The following is a 16,872-nucleotide window of genomic DNA, read 5'->3' as shown; positions in this document are numbered from 1 at the left end:
TTTGTAAGGCCAGCATTTCATGAATAATTTTCTTTCTTAGGAAAAGAGGATTAGTGGGTCAAAACTGATTGTTAGTATATTAGAACCTCCCAAATGATTCTATACGTAAATTAGCAGCTAGAATAAATGTTGAATGCCTCAAAAGGCCAAAATTCCTACTAGATGGTGGTAGCTGGAATATTGTGACTCGTTAGAAGAGAGGAGGTAGCAAATAGATTATGGAAAATCTGCCAAAAGAGAAGAAAGAAATGAAGGTTTCTGTTGGCAGCCATCATTTGGTGCTGAAGCTGTGAACTGGACGATTGTTGCTTGTCTTGTCCTGAGAGAATAGCTTTAGGATTGCTGGTCTCCCTCTCCTTACCTTTCGCATCTTGGTGAGGTTTGAGTGCACAAATCATGGTTTTGACTTAATGCCCTGCATATGGTTGGGCATGCAACTTTTGCTGATTAGATCACAAATCTTGTTTCTCTTGATATGTTTTTTGCTCTGTACTTTATATTTGACTTAAAATATAGAAATTAGAATTTCTAAGCTAACAAATATTTGTATTTATTTTGAGTTGAAATTTGTGAATGACCTATACTTGGTGTACCTTTTCTTTTTGAGGAAGATCAGCCCTGAGCTAACATCTGCCAATCCTCCTCTTTTTGCTGAGGAAGACTGGCCCTGAGCTAACATCCGTGCCCATCTTCCTCTACTTTATATGTGGGATGCCTGCCACAGCATGGCTTGATGAGCAGTGCCATGTCATCACCCAGGATCCGGGCCGGCGAACCCCAGGCGGCCAAAGGGGAACGTGTGCACTTAACTGCTGCACCGCCGGGCCGGCCCCTTGGTGTACCTTTATATAGCTGTATCTTGAGTTAATTTATTGGGTTGAATGAAATTGCTAATAGTTGCCCATTCTTGACCTTCATAATTGGTGGTTTCCTGTGCTGGTTCTGACGGTTTTATAGTCACTAGTGTTATTGGACACAAGCCCTGAGTTAGAATTGCATTGTCACAGCAGTCTAGTAAGCTGTTTGGGCTGGGCACCATGGGTACACATGGGTATGCCAATCTTCCTTTTAGAGTTTAGTATTGACTACTACATCTGCTGTTTAGCTCTATGTTTTGGAGGAATATTTTACCATAATTTAAAAACCTCTATTTTTGCAGAGGTCTTATTGATTGGAAATTTTAGTTAAACCAATTTGGACTGAAATTTATTTTTGTACTACTTGAGAAAAGGATTTAAAGAAATTGTGTATGAGATTTTTGGGGGGAGGGGGAGGTGGCTATGGAAACCTTAAATTCTTAGAAATATTACTAAGATGTTGTTTGCCTTTTTCATTCTCATTCTCTTACGAGCATGCAGTGGAATTTTCCAGAGGCTAACAAAAGGATGTGTGATATCTGATCGCACTGAATTCACAGCAGATCTGCGAATCCAGCTGTCTTCTAGTATGTCAGATATTAAAGAGACTTGCCAACATGTAAGACAATGTCATTCTTCTCATGAAGTTTTACTTTGTTTTTGAAAACAGTTACTGTTCATAAAAATGTTGCTTGTTAACGTGATGGGTTTGTTATATTTAATGAGTTAATAAATATTTTAAAAATTCTTAGTTCTCATTTCTAGTATGGTAAATATTGATAGATATAACTCATACAGAAGAAAGCTCTTTGAGGTACTTGGTAGTTTTTAAGAGTGTGTAAGGGTCCTGAGACGATGGCATTTGAGATCTGCTGTCTTAGAGGATTAGGAGAGTTTGGGAGTGGAGAGTACAGGTGAGCACAGCCTGGAAAGATGATGCATCTGAGAAGGAAGCTGGAGGGCTCCTGGCTCAGCAACGTCACATTTGGAGAATGAACATGAGATCTTGGTTTTATCAGTGACGATTCTAGAGAGTTGTGTGAGGCAGTGATGTAACAGAAGGACTACAGCTTTGCAGCTGGATTGTCCTGGTTTAATTCCAGCTCTGCTATTTACCAAGCCGGTGTGACCTTGGGCAAGTTATTCAAACTCTGGGTCTGTTTTCTCACCTAAAATAAAATGAGGATGGCGTCTACCTCATGATTGCCTTGAGAATTAAATTGAGATAATACAGGTAAATTATTATATAGTGATTGAAAGCACAGTCTTTTGGCTCAAACTTGGGTTAAAATCACAATTGTGCCACTAGTATCTCTCTGACCTCAGGCAACTTACTCATTCTCTGGACCTTCTTTTCTTTATGCAAGGAGAATAATAGTGTTTACCTACAGTAGTCTTGAGGGTTGAGATAATTCATGAGAAGGGCCTGGTGGGCTGGCCAAGTGACGAGTGCTCAAAAAATGTTCGCTGTTGCATGCCTAATACCGAGCGTGGTAGGTAGGTGACAGTGGTTTTGCTGCTGCCCTCATCCGTTTGAGGTTTGCTCTTCCTTGGCTGTAGCTTGTCCTCTTGCTTCTTAGCCCGGCTGTCCTGGAACCAGTGTTCTCAGGCTTTGGTTGCGAGGGTCCTTTTCTGTCTGGTTTCTCTAGATTTTGCCTTCAAGATTAGAAGCCTAGATAGTAGTTTTTCTTATTCCTGGTAAGATGGGCACTGCTTCAGTTAGCACACTTGTCTCTTACAAAATGCTTGCTTTGGTTTACTATCACAGCTTCTCCCCTTGAATTCTTATAAGTATTCATTGAATACTTACTATTTGCCATGCTCTGAAGATATGAAAATATTTAGAGTATGAGTGCAAGGAGCCTACCTTAGAGTAGGTGAGTAAGACATGTACAAAAAATAATTAAGGTGGGGTTAAAGAATACAACAGCAGAAATAGCTTCAAGGTTCAGAATAACTCGAAGTAGGGAATGATAAAGCTCTGTGTTTGGGAGGGATAGGGAAGAAGGACCTTTTTGAAGTTGGATATCTGAGTTGGCATTTGAAGGACGATTAGAGTTCCTAGGCGTAGGGGTTGGGGAAGAAAGGGCGTTTCAGGCGGAAGCAGTAGCATATGCTAAGGCATGGACGTTTGTGAGAGGGAACTGGGAACCGGGGAGACCCAGACAGTGAGACTGGAGAGGCACACAGGGGCCAGGTTATAAAAAAACTTTACTCATTTTATAAATGAGCCTGGGTTTCCCCTGTTTAGTTAATTCAATGCGTAGCTGAGCCTCTTTTGTGTCAGGAACACTGTCAGATTCCAAGGGTACAAAGTTGGAGGAGATGTGGTTTTCGGACCAGGAGGGTAAGTACTTGTGTTTTTAGGAGCTCACTTTGGACAGTATCTAGGATGGGTTAGAGTCGGGGAGAGTAAAAGAAAGAACTTGGGTCTGAGACTGTTAGAGTACCTCATAGGGCAGGTAAGAGCCTCGGGAACAAGGAGAGAAAGATTTAGGAAGTAAAATGGGCTAGAATTAGACACTGGATGTGAAGGCTGTGATTAGATGAGAAAGAGTCAAGGATAGTGCTCATTTCTGGCTTGGAAAACTGGGTGGGGATCATAGGAAGAGGGCAGGTTTGAAGATTGAGATGACAATTTTCACTTTTTGTAAGATCTTTATGATACCTTGTTTGTTTCACTAGCTTTTTATTGTCCCTCCCATGTGATTTACATTCCTTTGAGAGATTATCATGAGTTGTAAGATAACCTGCCATAGTATCCTTGGCTATTTATAATAGTAGCCTTGAAATCAGCAAATCCACAATTAGGATTTAAGTTTTGCTCTTTAGAAAAGGGTAGTCATCTTTTGTAGAGTTTTTTATGCTTCTTTGTTTTGCCACCAGGGCACTAGTGATAGACATTTTGCCACTAAGGACAGCTCCTGAATGAGGTTTGTCAGCTGTGTATGTTGTTAGTTGGCCAGTCATGGTGGAAACCTGGATAGAAAGCCAAGAAAACAAATGTGATGACATTGAGAGTCAGGATGATTTGGGTTTAAAGTGAGATGTGGAAGTACCTTAACTGAATCGAGGCTGTAAAAACGATTTAGGAACTGTAGTCCAAGGGAGCCGACTGGGTGTACACTGGAGGCACATCATGTCTTTCATTTGTAGAATTCAACTAATAGACTTGGCAAAAACGGGAGGTGAATAATTTAGTGTGGTAGGCCTGCCGTCTCAGTGACAATATTATAAATTTAAAATTCCAGAATATTTCCATTTTTTAAAGAAGTATCAAATTATTGTGTTTACATGACATTTCAAATGTCTTACATGTCATGTCATGATAGAAGCAGAATACAAGTTAAATCAGTATTTGTTACTGAAAATTGTTTAATGTACTTGTGAATGAGCTGTCATTTGAATTGTATTCAAAGAGGGAATAATTTTTTTTCTTTTGCGGCTTTAGAATAGTGCTTGGTGTTTTTTTAATAATGGGAAATAGAGTTATTTTTGATTCATGTTTATAATTTGATTTCCTTTCTTTGGATATTTCCTTTTCTATTTTAAAATACCACCATTTCCTACTTCCCTTTCTGTCAAAAGCATGGTTCAGAACTGATTTCTGTTAATCTGTTTTGAAATTCATAGACTTTTTTCATTGAGCCGTCAGTGTATCTTCTCACTGTAAGGTATGAAAATAAAGGGCTATAATAAATTTGGGATAGGATTATTGGAAACATGAGTTATATTGTATTTTAGTCTACTGAAAGCTGTGGATGTCAGATTGGTCGCTGAAGGACATCCAACAAACTATTATTATTTTGTCTAGTCTTGCTTTGTGGAAGGCGATCGTGGTTCCAGTGCTGTGGGAAGATAGCTCGTGAGCAGTTTATGATCCGCTGTGGAGGCCTGGATTGGGGTGTGGGTAGGGAATAGTATCTGGGCTTAGCTTTGAAGTGTGGATAGAATTTCAGTGTGAAAATGGTATAACTAATGGCATGGAGATAGGGAAGTGTGGAGCGTAATTGAAGGATGGCTGTTTGTCTGCTCGTTGCATCAAAAGAAAGGGAAAAATATTGAACAAAAGTCTGGAAAGGTAGAATATTTTGAATTCTTAACTAAGAAGTTTGAAGTTGTTTTCTAGGCAGTAGAAAGTGGGGTGGGGGTGGTGAGGGGAGCTAGGATGCCACAGAATCATAGTTTTAAAGCTGGTATAGGACCAGAAGTCATTCCAGACAAACCTAGTTCTTTAGTCAGAAGTCTCCTTTACAAAGGATGGCTCTTTTTCCTGAATTTTGCAATGTAATTAAGAACTCAACTTCGGGAAGAATAATTTGAGAGTGGTATGTAGGTTACTAGTAATCTTAAAGGCATAAATGCCAATTATAAGAGGCTATTATAAGAGTTGAAGAAGTGGGAAATAAAGTCCTAAATTAGTGAGTCTGTAAAAATAAGAAAGGGTTGTAGTGTGGTTACATGGTTGTGAAATTTTTGTTTGCTTCCCCAGTAGATTAAGATAGAAGATCATGCATTTCTTGTTTACTCTTTCTTCCTAGCACGTGGCAGAATGCTAGGCACATAGAAGGTGCTTAGTAAATGTCCACTGAGTGCTCCTGTAAAGAAAGCTCCCTTGAGGAAGCATGGTTCTGGTTCATTGAATTGCTTTTGGATTTCTCTTCTGTGGAAACCTGATTCTGGGTCATGAAGGAAAGAACGTTTAGACAAGTTTGTTAGTGTAATGTGCTAGGCTATAGCCGAGACACTGGGAGACACAAACTGGGGAGACAGGTGCCGTAGTAGTAAACGTCTGGGCGGAGGAGGGAGTGAGTATGTGCCTCTGTTGGGAAAGGCTTGCAGAGGCTCTGGGGTGGCCCGAGTTGCCCTGAAGCGTGTGTAGTTTAGGATGAAGGTTGTCTTTGGTGAAGGGATTAGCATGTGTTGAAAGACTACGTCTTAGAAGTAGGTTTGCTATAATTAATTTAGAACTTTATAGGTTGGCATGTGTGCAAGCGGCAGAAGATGAGTGATGTATTGTTAGCTAAGACCAGATTGTAAAGGACTGTGAAGTTCGGGCTTTAGGTAGGCAGGCAGAGGGGATCTCTTAGGTTTTTGAGCAGGAGAGTGACAGGAGCAGGATCTGTCGGGAAGAGGGAGGCAGGGAAGGTGCTTAATAGTTGAAGCTGAGAAATGAGGAGGGTCTAAATTAACTTCAGTAGAGGTAAAAATGGAGAAGAGAGGTTTAGAAATCTTGAAGAAGTAAGAATTACTCAGATTTAGTGAAAAATTGGATAAGACCTAGTGAAAAATTGGATTGGAAGGAGTAAATTGGCACCAAGGTTATTGTCAGTACCTTTGCAAATACGCCCTAACTTGTGGCTCTGGGAGGAGCCTGGTCAGTCAGATGAATACAGGCTCTTTCTGCAGGACTTACTCTTCCTGCTTCCCTTCCTTCCTTTCCTCTGCCCCTCTCCTTTTTTCTCTCCTTTATGTTTGGGAAAGAAGTGAAGTACAAAGAATGGAGGAGAAAATGTGAAATGCATGTAAAGGAAAAGAGAGATGTTAAATTGAGCATTTTACTTTGTCACTTGAGATTGGCTATAACTCAATCTCATTTCCCTTGAAAAAAATCTGGCCAATATAATTAAAATAAATTATTTAGCTCAAATACCTTTTAACAAGAAACACATTTTTGTATATGACCAAAATAACATGATCACATAATTATGCGTTTCTCTATGAAGGACATTTTGTGGACAGTTAGAGAAACATATTTTTGCCTTCTGTGTTGGTAGGAATTATGTTTGTATATTCTTCTGTGACTTGCCTTTTTTGCCTCAACCTTGTTTTAGAGATTCTAATATTCTAATACTTAACTTTTTCCGATTAGGTCTGCATTCTACCTTTTTATCTCAATTTGTCTTCTCCCATCCTTCTTTATTTGTAGTTTTTGTTTATGAGTTTCATGTTCTCTTTAACTTCTTTAAGCACGAGAAGCATTTTTTGTGGACTTTTTTCCTATTTCTGTAGTATTTCTTTCTTTTTTGTAGTATTCATTTGTATAGCCATTACGCTGTGTGTGCGTTAAACTGTGTTTGACTTCGGCCACTCCATGCTGACTTGCTTTTTATGCAGCTGTGGTGTGGCTGGGTTCTTAGGCACCTGTGTGGGGGATTCATTTTGAAGGTTAGGTGTAGTTGGAGTGGGAGAGAGGCAGGCTGTGGCTCACCTCTTGGCTCTGGGCAGTTATGATTGGTGGATTTCAGCTCTGGTTTTTGTAATTACATATGCTTTTCCCATGGGGAGCATTCACATATTCGATTTCCCTCAATTATGATTGAGCATAGCTTGATTTCTGACAGAAAAATAGATGAGAGGCTCCTATCCGCTTTCCTTCTGTCCCTGGCTCCAGCAGCTGTTTCTTTCTATTCACTGCTGGCCAGAGGATGGTTAAAATAAATTTAATGTAAGGGCCATAACTAGGGAACTGTTAATCTATTTGGGGCTGCGGGTTGGGGGCTGTAACTTTTGTGTTGGGCCTTTGTGGCTGTCTTCATTCCAGTCTGCTGCTTTAGTTGTTCTTACTACTTCACTCTTTACTTTAAATTCTGATAAATCCTTTATAAGCCCTCCCAGTGATTGTTGGCCCAGCCCCCTCTGTGCCTGCCCCGCCCCTGCATTTCTGGGATGGTGGGTGGAGACTGGATTCCTGAAGCTTCCCCTCTTCCAAGTTTGTGGGGTGCACTTAGGCCTCCCTTAGTTTAAATGCCCCTGGATTAAATGCTTAATCTTAGTTTAAATCCTCTTTTATTCATTGTACTATAGTCTGTAATTTTGCTTTGCAACACTAACTTTCCCAGGATGGTGATAGTTCTGTGTTTTTAAGCCATTTCATAAAATGTTTAATTATGAAAGCATAGCTTCCTATGCTGGTAAATAATGTCCTGCCTTTCTTGAAGGTAAGTCACTATTCCGAGATAATGAAAAGCTGTTTTTCTGAGATCTAGGATGGAGATGGATTATGCTGCCAGAACCAGCAGTGACGTCTGACGTTGGAGGAGTAGGAGATTGACCAGACAGGTGTTAGTACTGCTAACTCTGGCCTAGCTGTTTTTTAAAAGTCTTTTGTAATTCTTCTTGATAGTTTTCAGGTCTATTTTGGAAACCTTTTGTTCTTTTTAAATAATAATCTGCAGTGGCACACTATATTTTTTAGACAGCAAGATCTGCTTGTTGATTTCAAAGCCTTTGGAAACTCCTAAATTGTAGGTGTTCTTATATGCTTTCTCTGCCTTGTCTTCCATGCTGTGTTTTGTTGGACTCCCAGACAGACTGGTGGGGTGCTCAGTGAGCAGAGGCACTCCTGCTGCTCCCCCAAAGAGCGTGACTGTCCATGTGCTGCCGTGTCTTCTATTCTGTTGTGTTCTCTCTTCCCCCCAGTTTCTAACCCTCACTCGCAGGGATTTGGGAAATAGGATTTCCTCACTGCTTTGAGTTTAGAGTAATGAGTAGTCTCTTAAATTTTAAGACAACCCATTTCACGTTATGAAAAACCAAGAAAGGGAGTGGTTGGCTGCCCAGGCAGAAATCATGACTCTTTGATGGCATGACCCCAGGTCTGGGGCCTGGTTTTCAGATTTCTTAGTCCAGTAACACTTTTATTGGTTCTCTGAAGTATGATCAAACTCTGAATGTTGATTCACACTAAGTTCACAAGAGACTGGTAAATCAGACTTCTGAACTTTCACTAGGAATTCAAATGATTAGTAGGACCAAAATACTAACTCAGCTGGACAGAGCAATTTCTGACCATTATTAAATTCTATTTGGAAAAGCCAATGAAGATGAGATGGCTGTTTTTCAAGTAGAATGTGGTCAGAATAATGGCATTTGGATGACCACGAGGGATGATGTCATCAGGCTCTGGTAGCCTTAACACAGTATTTTATAGTTTTTAGGTTATTGCTGGTATATTCATATCATTCAGAAAGAGCACTTTCTTTGTCACCAGATTGTCCCCTAGATGTAATGGGAACAGTTCTTGGCTGTATAGCTCTCTGTTAGGTATTTTCTATCTGAAGTTCTAAAAACTTCAATCATTGTGTTTCTCTTCTAAAGAAATTAACATATAAGATAACAGTTTGTTTTATCAGAATTATTTAACAAAATAAAAAAATACATGTGCTATTTCTTATGCAGATGATTAGTCTCACTAGTCTCACCGTTTTTATTCTTACTTTTTTCAGGCAGCTTTTTAGGATTATTTACCTCCTGTGTTTTGACTACATTTCTATGTTTGAAAAATGGCTCTACTTCTCATTGATAGGGAGGGTGCATAGCATAATGAAAGTAGCTTGGACTTTTTTCCCATTTTTTTTTGTATTGTGGGAAGATATACTAACATAAAATTTACCATCTAAACCATTTTTAGTGGTTCAGTGGCATTAAATACATTCATAATATTGTGCAACCATCACCACCATCCATCTCCATGATAGTTTCCTTCTTGTAAAACTGAAACTGTGCCCATTCAACAACAAATCCTCTTTCCCCCTCCCCCGGCAGCCACCAGTCTACTTTCTTTCTCTATGATTTTGACTACTCTAGGTACCTCATATAAGTGGAATCAGACAGTATTTGTCTTTTTGTAATTGGCTTATTTCATTTTGAAAGTAACTTTAACTTTTAATCAGATGCATTCGAAGCCTGACGCTACTTCTTTGCTTAATGCTGATTGAATTGCTTAAACCCTCTTGGACTTCCGTTTCTGTTAGTAAAATGGAGTTAATTCCAACTCTACAGGAAGAATTAGCAAAAAACAGTCAAGAATGGTAAGAGGAGAACCAAGAGAAAAGATATCCTGAAAGCCAAGTGAAATAAGTGTTTCTAGGAGGGAGTGATCATCACCATCAGATACTGACTGATCACAGGACAAGTAGAAGGAGGTCTGAGAGGTGACCACTGGATATAACAGTGTGAGGTCATTGTTTTTTTTCTGGACCACTTTTGGCGGAATGTTAAAAGCACTTACTGATTTGAAATGAGTTTAACTGGGAGATGGTATACAACTTTTGAGGATTTTTGCTTGTAAAGAGAATGAGAGAAAACAGTATGGTAATTGGAGGGAGAAATTAGGTCGAGACTTTTTTTTAAATAGAAGAAATAATACCATGTGTATGTATACTGAAGGTAAAGGTCACATGTGGAGGGAAATTTGATGTGAGAGGGAACTGCCGAGTAATGTCCTTGAATAGGCAAGATGATAGGGTAGCATTGAGTGCTGAGAAGGCAGGCAGTTTGTCCCTGGGTGAAGAGTGTAGATGGGTGTAGGTGGGAGTTCATAGAGAAAGGCCTCTTCTAGTTGTTTTCTGTTTTGACGTGAAAATAAAAGTAAGACCGGGAAGATGGAGGAGTTGGTGTTAGAGATTTGAAGAGAGAAGTCATGTAGGAGAAGGGACTAGGAGAATTTACAGTATAATTTCTGGGCAGCGTGAACCGTCCAGTTGAGGTAAATGGTTGCTGACTGGCTCCCTTTAAGATGGTAGGTTTTTCTCTGGCCGTGTTTAGCTGTGGAGGTGTCCAGAGTAGGTGGTAAAGCAGTTGTGGCTCATCCAGATGTGTAAGGTGAGGTGAGGCTGGGGCACAGAGTGGGGGAATGTGCACGGGGGTGAGACTTCATTTCACCTAGGTACATTTCACATAGGTACAGAGTGTGTCTATAACAATAACCGCAAGTGAAATGAATAATAACCCTTTAATATCTTAAATTTCTATTTAGTTTTTCAAATTTGTCGGGTTCTCAAAAATGTTCTTTAGACTTGATTTGTTCAAATTGGACCCAAAGAAAGTATATACATTGCTTTTGATTGCTGTGCCTCTGAAGTCCTTTAATCCATACCAGTTTCCTCTCACTCCTTCTTTTCCATGTCGTCAATTTGTTGAAGAAATTGGGTCTTTGGTCGTGTTGAACTTTCCATATTCTGCACCTGCCTGGCTGTCTTCTTGTGGTTTTATTTTTAAAATAAAATTTTTAATCTTGGTAAAATATACATAACAAAATTTACTATCTCAACCATCTTTAAGTGTGCAGTTTAGTAGTGTTAAGTATATTCGTTGTTGTGTCTTGTGTTATTTTTAACATGTTCCTCTGGCCTCCTTATTTTGTGTAAACTGGTACCAGATCTAGAGAGGCTTGATTTGCTTCAGGTTCAGTTTTGTGTTTTGATCTTTGTAGATGAGGACAGGGCGTGCAGAGTGCTGGCCTGCAGGGCTGCTTGTCTTGATGACCTTGATCATTGGGTTGAGGTCTGACAGCCTGATCTATCAGTTTAAAAATTTTCCTGTGGATTTTTTTTCATCTAATGCTTTTATTAACCATTGATGATCATTGCCTAGATCCATTTTTTCGTTAGGGATTGTGAAATAGTAATTTTCTAATTATATACCTCTTTCTGCATTTATTAGTTGAACTTCTGTTAAGAACATTCCCTCATCTAGTTTTTGCCAGAGATGCAGGATAAATGCTTGATTCTCTCCCTTTATTTTCCACTTTTCAGGTGACAGGTTTTTTTTTAATTAAAATTTTGAATTCATGCAGTTTATAATGACTTGTAGTCATTGTTTTGATGTTCAGGTTTTCTTATCTGTGGCCCGCTGGGAGCCTTTTCAGGCTGGCTCTTGTGTCCTTCACAGCCACAGCATCTTTGTTAGTGTCCAGGCTTATTTGTATCTTTCCGATCCCAGACCTGAAATCCTCCATTTCTCCAAGGAGTTCCTAGTTCTTTTTAGTGGAAAATGGTATTTGGAGATCATAATTTGGGTGTCTACTTTTTAAAAAGATGTTGTTCTTTTCAATTATTTGATTCTTCAGAATACTGATTACTTTCTTTTCTTAATTCAACAGGCATGCCCAAAGAAAAATACGAGCCCCCTGACCCTCGGAGGATGTACACAATTATGTCCTCCGAGGAAGCAGCAAATGGAAAGAAATCACATTGGGCAGAGCTTGAAATAAGTGGTAAGACATGCAAGCATAAACGTATGGTATGAAAGTTAAGATATGTTAGAAAATTGTTTTCTAATGCCAGGACACAGAAGAAGGAGTGCTGCGTTTACCAGTGCTAATTAATCTGAGAAGCAGGGAGCTTCAGTGCAAAGAACATGGTTTGAGTCAAAAGTTCAAAACCTATTCATTACTTAATAAAATAGGGATAAGAATATCAAGGATGAAATGAAAATAATACATGTGAAGTGCCTAGCGCACAAAGGTTTGTTTTGATACTTAATTCTCTGATAAAGTACGATTGAGCTTTTCATTATCAAATTACAGATTTCCAGTGGGATGGGAAATGCCTATTTTAGTATAGGTTCTTGGATGGATGTGTTTCTCCTTGTTTTCTTCATCTAGTCTCTGAGGGCAGCCTTATTTAGAAACAAAATCTTGGAAGAGTTTGAAGCAGGTCTCAAAGTTCCCTTCTACCTTTCATGTGGTCTAGACATATTCAGAGAAATATGTGAGTCCCCCAGTCTACAGAGGATATCTTCAGCACCCCGCCAGTGAGCAGGCAGCCTCTTTTTTAATACTTCAAAGGTGGTGAAAGGACATTACGTCTCAGGGCCACCAGTGCTGAAGAAGTTTTGTGTTCATATTGGCCGAGTATGCCTTCCCCTACTTTCCTTTCAGTTTGGCTTGATTTTTGCCTTCTGAAACAGTACAGAGCAAGTTCTCTCTTCTTTCTTCTGGCTGCCCTTGATTTGTTTTTTAATTTAATGCAAGAAACATAACTGAGCATATGCTGTGTGTGAAACATTTTGCCAGGAACTGTGCTAGGCATATGGAAGATATATAGATGGAAAAAAACACAGTCCTTGTCATTTGGATCTTATCGCATGTTTGTTTTTTTAGTGCCATAGAATTGATTCTGACTCCTGGTGACCCTCTGTGCAGCAGAGCAGAACCTTGCCTGATCTTTTTGCGCCATCCTCTCACCTTCCAGTGCTGTATCAGACACTGCTCCCCTGCTATTCATAGGGTTTTCATATCCAAATGTTTTTTGTTTTCCAAAGGTGGATGGCGATCCTTCTTCCTAGTCTTGTAGTCTGGAAGCTGCACTGAAACCTGTCCGCCATGGGTGACCCTGCTCGTATTTGAAATACTGGCAGCATGGCTTTGAGCATCACAGCAACACACAGTTGCTGCAGTATGACCACTGACAGATAGTGGTGTGGTTCCCTGACTGGGAAATGAGCCCGGGCCGCGGCAGTGAGAGTGCCAAATCTTAACCTCTAGACCACCAGGGTTGACATATTAGAGAGTGAGAAGAAGGGAGTGTAACAGTATAAATAACTCTTAGACAAAATATAACTGCCAAGTCTAGGTTGAAAAGTGCTACACAGGAAGCAAAAGGGAAGTAATGGTAATAGTACTCTTCCCTTGTCAGCTCAGAATTTCTGGTTAACCTATTGAGTAAACCTAAGTGCCCTCCTCTGCAGCCATGGTAGAATAGAGGTCAGTACCCACATAGGTCTCTCCTGTTTTCCCTCTTCCAATTTTTAGAGTGCTAGCCTTAATAAAGCTGAGTTTAATTTCATAAAGTAGATGTGGTGGAGAGTGAAGTTTCTCTCTTGTTTGTCCTCTCCTGTCGAATTTGACTTTTCTGTGTCAGGGGACCCAAAGAGAAACACGCTCTCTAATACCAGTTACCTTCAAAGCACGGCAGTCACCACTCCCACTTTCCCCCTTTAATTTCTGCAGGATTGGTATTTAACTGTGTTTTTCACTTATTTCAGCCTATATTATCATGAATTACAGGTCCTTTGCTTGTAGGGAAGTTTCCCCTTTCTTAGAACATCAGGATAAGCTAGAAAGCACTCGCTTAGGTCAATGAGATTATGTCTCTGAGGTTAAAGGGATTCTCCTCCACCGTCTCCTCCCTGTGGCTCATGTTGGGCGCTTCTTGACAATTTTGAATCACTGTTCTCTGCTTAGTCTGAACTTTGGGATGAAATCTGTATACAAGATAGGAAGGAAGAGGGGAGATTCCTTTAAAGTTGCGTTCTTAAGAAATAGTCTTTACCAAGTATTATGGAGGATAAACTGTTGGTTGAATAGGTCTGTGGAACAGGACCTTGTAATTAACAAAGGCGCTGTCAGGAAGGTCACTTTATTGTTCTTAGTAAGTCCTTAATACATAAGCTCCTATGTGTAAAAATTATCCAGGCTGAGTTCATTTCGTGCTAAGACAGTTCTTTCATGTTTTACACATATGCTTTATATCGGCTCATTAAGATCGTGTGACATGAAGTTCTAGGGGTCTGAGGTCACTGAATCCTGGATCCACAGTTATCTCTTAGGCTCTTTCTGGTTCCAGGGGGTGGGTGGTGAGTTTCTTGTGCCTTTTGGAGGTAACCAGATAAGCCAAAAGACTATTAATCATTTACTTTTTAAAGAAAGCCTTTTTTTAATTGTAAAATGAAACACAGATAAAGAAAACCACACAGACAGATACGTTAATGAATTATTATAGGGCCACAAGTCTTCTAACATACTACCCAGGTCAAGAATTAGAACTTTTTCGTTTACCCCAGAACCCCTTCCATATGCCCCTTCCCGGGATCCAAACCAGTGAACTCCTGGCTGCTGAGGTGGAGCGCATGAACCTAACCACTGCGCTGCTGGGCTGGCCCCATTTGTTCTCTGAATTTGCATATTTGTCTCAAACCATTTTAAGAAGTATTTTTAAAAATTAAGGTACAAGTGTTGGCCTGGTGGCGTAGTGGTTAACTTTGTGTGTTCTGCTTCCGCGGCCTAGGGTTTGCAGCTTCAGATCCCAGCATGGACCTACGCACTGCTTGTCAAGCCATGCTGTGGCATACTTTACACATATAGAGGAAGATGGGCACAGATGTTAGCTCAGGGCCAGTCTTCCTCAGCAAAAAGAGGAGGATTGGTGGCAGATGTTAGCTCAGGGCTAGTGTGCCTCATAAAAAAAAAATATTAAGGTATAATTTACAGTAAAATAAAAATAAAATACAGTAAAACTCACTCTTATTGTTGTGCATTTCTTTTACAAATACACACAGTGTGTAACCACTATCACAATTACAATATGGAACAATTTCATAACCCAATACTTGCCCCTGCTCCTTTGTAGGCAAACATTCCTTTTGCTTCCAGCCCCTCGCAACCACTGATCTGTTTTCTTCTTTTTAAGACTGTTTTTTAGAAGAGTTTTAGGTTCACATCACATTTGACAGAAAGTACAGTGCATGACACCTTCACTATCAGCATTCCCCCCAGAGTGGTGCATTTGTTACCATCAATGAACCCATGTTGACAAGTCATTATCACCCAAAGTCCATCATTTACATTAAGGATCAATCTTGGTGTTGTACATTCTTTGGGTTTAAACAAATCTGTAGTGACATGTATCCACCATTACAGTATCATCCAGAGTATTTTCACTGCCCTAAAAAACCTCTGTGCTCTTGCCAATTCATTCCTCCTTCCCTCACCCTTTCATCCCTGGCAACCACTGATCTTTTTACTGTCTCCATAGTTTTTGGCTTTTCCAAAATGCCACATGGTTGGAATCGTACATTGTGTGGCCTTTTCACATTGACTTCTTTCACTTAGTAATGTGTATTTAAGTTCCTCCATGTCTTTTCACGGCTTGCCAGCTCATTTCTTTTTAGTGCTAAATAATATTCCATTGTCTGGATGGACCACAGTTTATTTATCCATTCATCTACTGAAGGACATCTTGGCTGCTTCCAGGTTTTGGCAATTATGAATAAAGCTGCTATAAAGGTCAGTGTGCAGGTTTTTGTGTGGACAGGAGTTTTCAACTCTTTGGATAAATGCCAAGGAGTGCAGTTGCTGGATCATACGGTAAGAGTATGTTTAGTTTTGTAAGAAACTGCCGAACTATCTTAAAACGTGGCTGTCTCCTTTTGCATTCCCACCAGCAATGAATGAACTCCATGTTGCTCCACATCCTCTCCAGCATTTGGTGGTGTCCGTGTTTGGATTTGGCTTTCCTAATAGGTGTGTGTAGTGGTCTCTTGTTTCTTAACTTTCATTTCCCTGATGACATTAAGAGCATCTTTTCATATGCTTATTTACTATCTGCATAGCTTTGGTTGGCCGTCTGTTCAGGTCTTGCCCATGTTTAAATCAGGATGCTTATTTTTGAATTCTTGAATTTCAAGAGTCCTTTATCAAATGTGTCTTTGCAAATGTTTTCTCCCAGTCTATGGCTTCTCATTCTCTTGACAGTGTCTTTCACAGAACAGAAGTTATTAATTTTAATGAAGTTCAGCTTATTAATTATTTCTCTCGTGGATTGTGCTTTTGGTGTTGTATCTAAAAAGTCATTGCAAACCCAAATCATATGGATTTTCTCCTGTTATCGTCTAGAAGTTTGATAGTCTTGTGTTTTTCATGAGGTCTGTGATCCATTTTGAGTTACTTTTTATGAAGAGTGTAAAGTATCTAAACTCTTTTTTGTTGTTGTTTATGGATATCCAGTTATTCCAGCTCCATTTGTTGAAAAGACTTTTCTCCATTGTACTTCCTTTGCTCCTTCGTCAAAGATGAGCTGACTGTATTTATGTGGGTTTGTTTCTGGGCTCTCTATTCTGTTCCATTGATCTGGTTGTCTATTCTTTTGCTGATGCCACAACTGTCTTAATTGCTGTAGCTTTGTAGAAAGTCTTGAAGTCAGGTAGCATCCATCTTCCAACTTGTTCTCTTTCAGTTTTGTGTTGGCTATTCTGTGTCTTTTGCCTCTCTATATAAACTTTGGAATTAGTTTGTTAATATCCACAAAATAACTTGATGGGCTTTTAGTTGAGATTGTGTTGAATCTGTAGATAGAGTTGGGAAGAACTGACATCTTGACGGTATTGAGTCTCCCTGTCCATGAATATGGAATATGTCTCCATTTATTTAATTCTTTGATTTCTTTCATCAGTTTTTTTATAATTTTCCTCACATAGATCATGGTATGTTTTGTTAGATTTATACCCAAGT

At 39.6% G+C, this 16,872-nt stretch overlaps 1 protein-coding gene across 5 annotated transcripts in view; it reads left to right on the top strand.

Annotated features, from left to right (window-relative positions):
• The first annotated feature begins 777 nt into the window (after nucleotides 1–777).
• The window catches only part of CNOT6 (CCR4-NOT transcription complex subunit 6), a 61,965-nt gene continuing 45,870 nt past the window's right edge, over nucleotides 778–16,872 (top strand). The window contains exons 1-2 of one of the 5 annotated variants that reach the window (XM_046666761.1): nucleotides 778–1,476; nucleotides 11,743–11,856. In XM_046666761.1, coding sequence (XP_046522717.1) covers nucleotides 11,745–11,856 — 112 coding nt within the window. In that variant the 5' untranslated portion in view covers nucleotides 778–1,476; nucleotides 11,743–11,744. Of the gene's footprint in view, nucleotides 1,477–7,814; nucleotides 7,922–11,742; nucleotides 11,857–16,872 lie in introns of those variants that run through there. The other 4 variants (XM_046666760.1, XM_046666759.1, XM_046666756.1 and 1 more) reach the window with 4 other exon arrangements.

Source organism: Equus quagga, chromosome 7 (genome assembly GCF_021613505.1).
Source record: "Equus quagga isolate Etosha38 chromosome 7, UCLA_HA_Equagga_1.0, whole genome shotgun sequence".
Taxonomy (NCBI): Eukaryota; Metazoa; Chordata; class Mammalia; order Perissodactyla; family Equidae; genus Equus; species Equus quagga.
The sequence above is the reverse complement of the archived record's forward strand: the minus strand, read 5'-3'. Positions and strand labels throughout refer to the sequence as shown.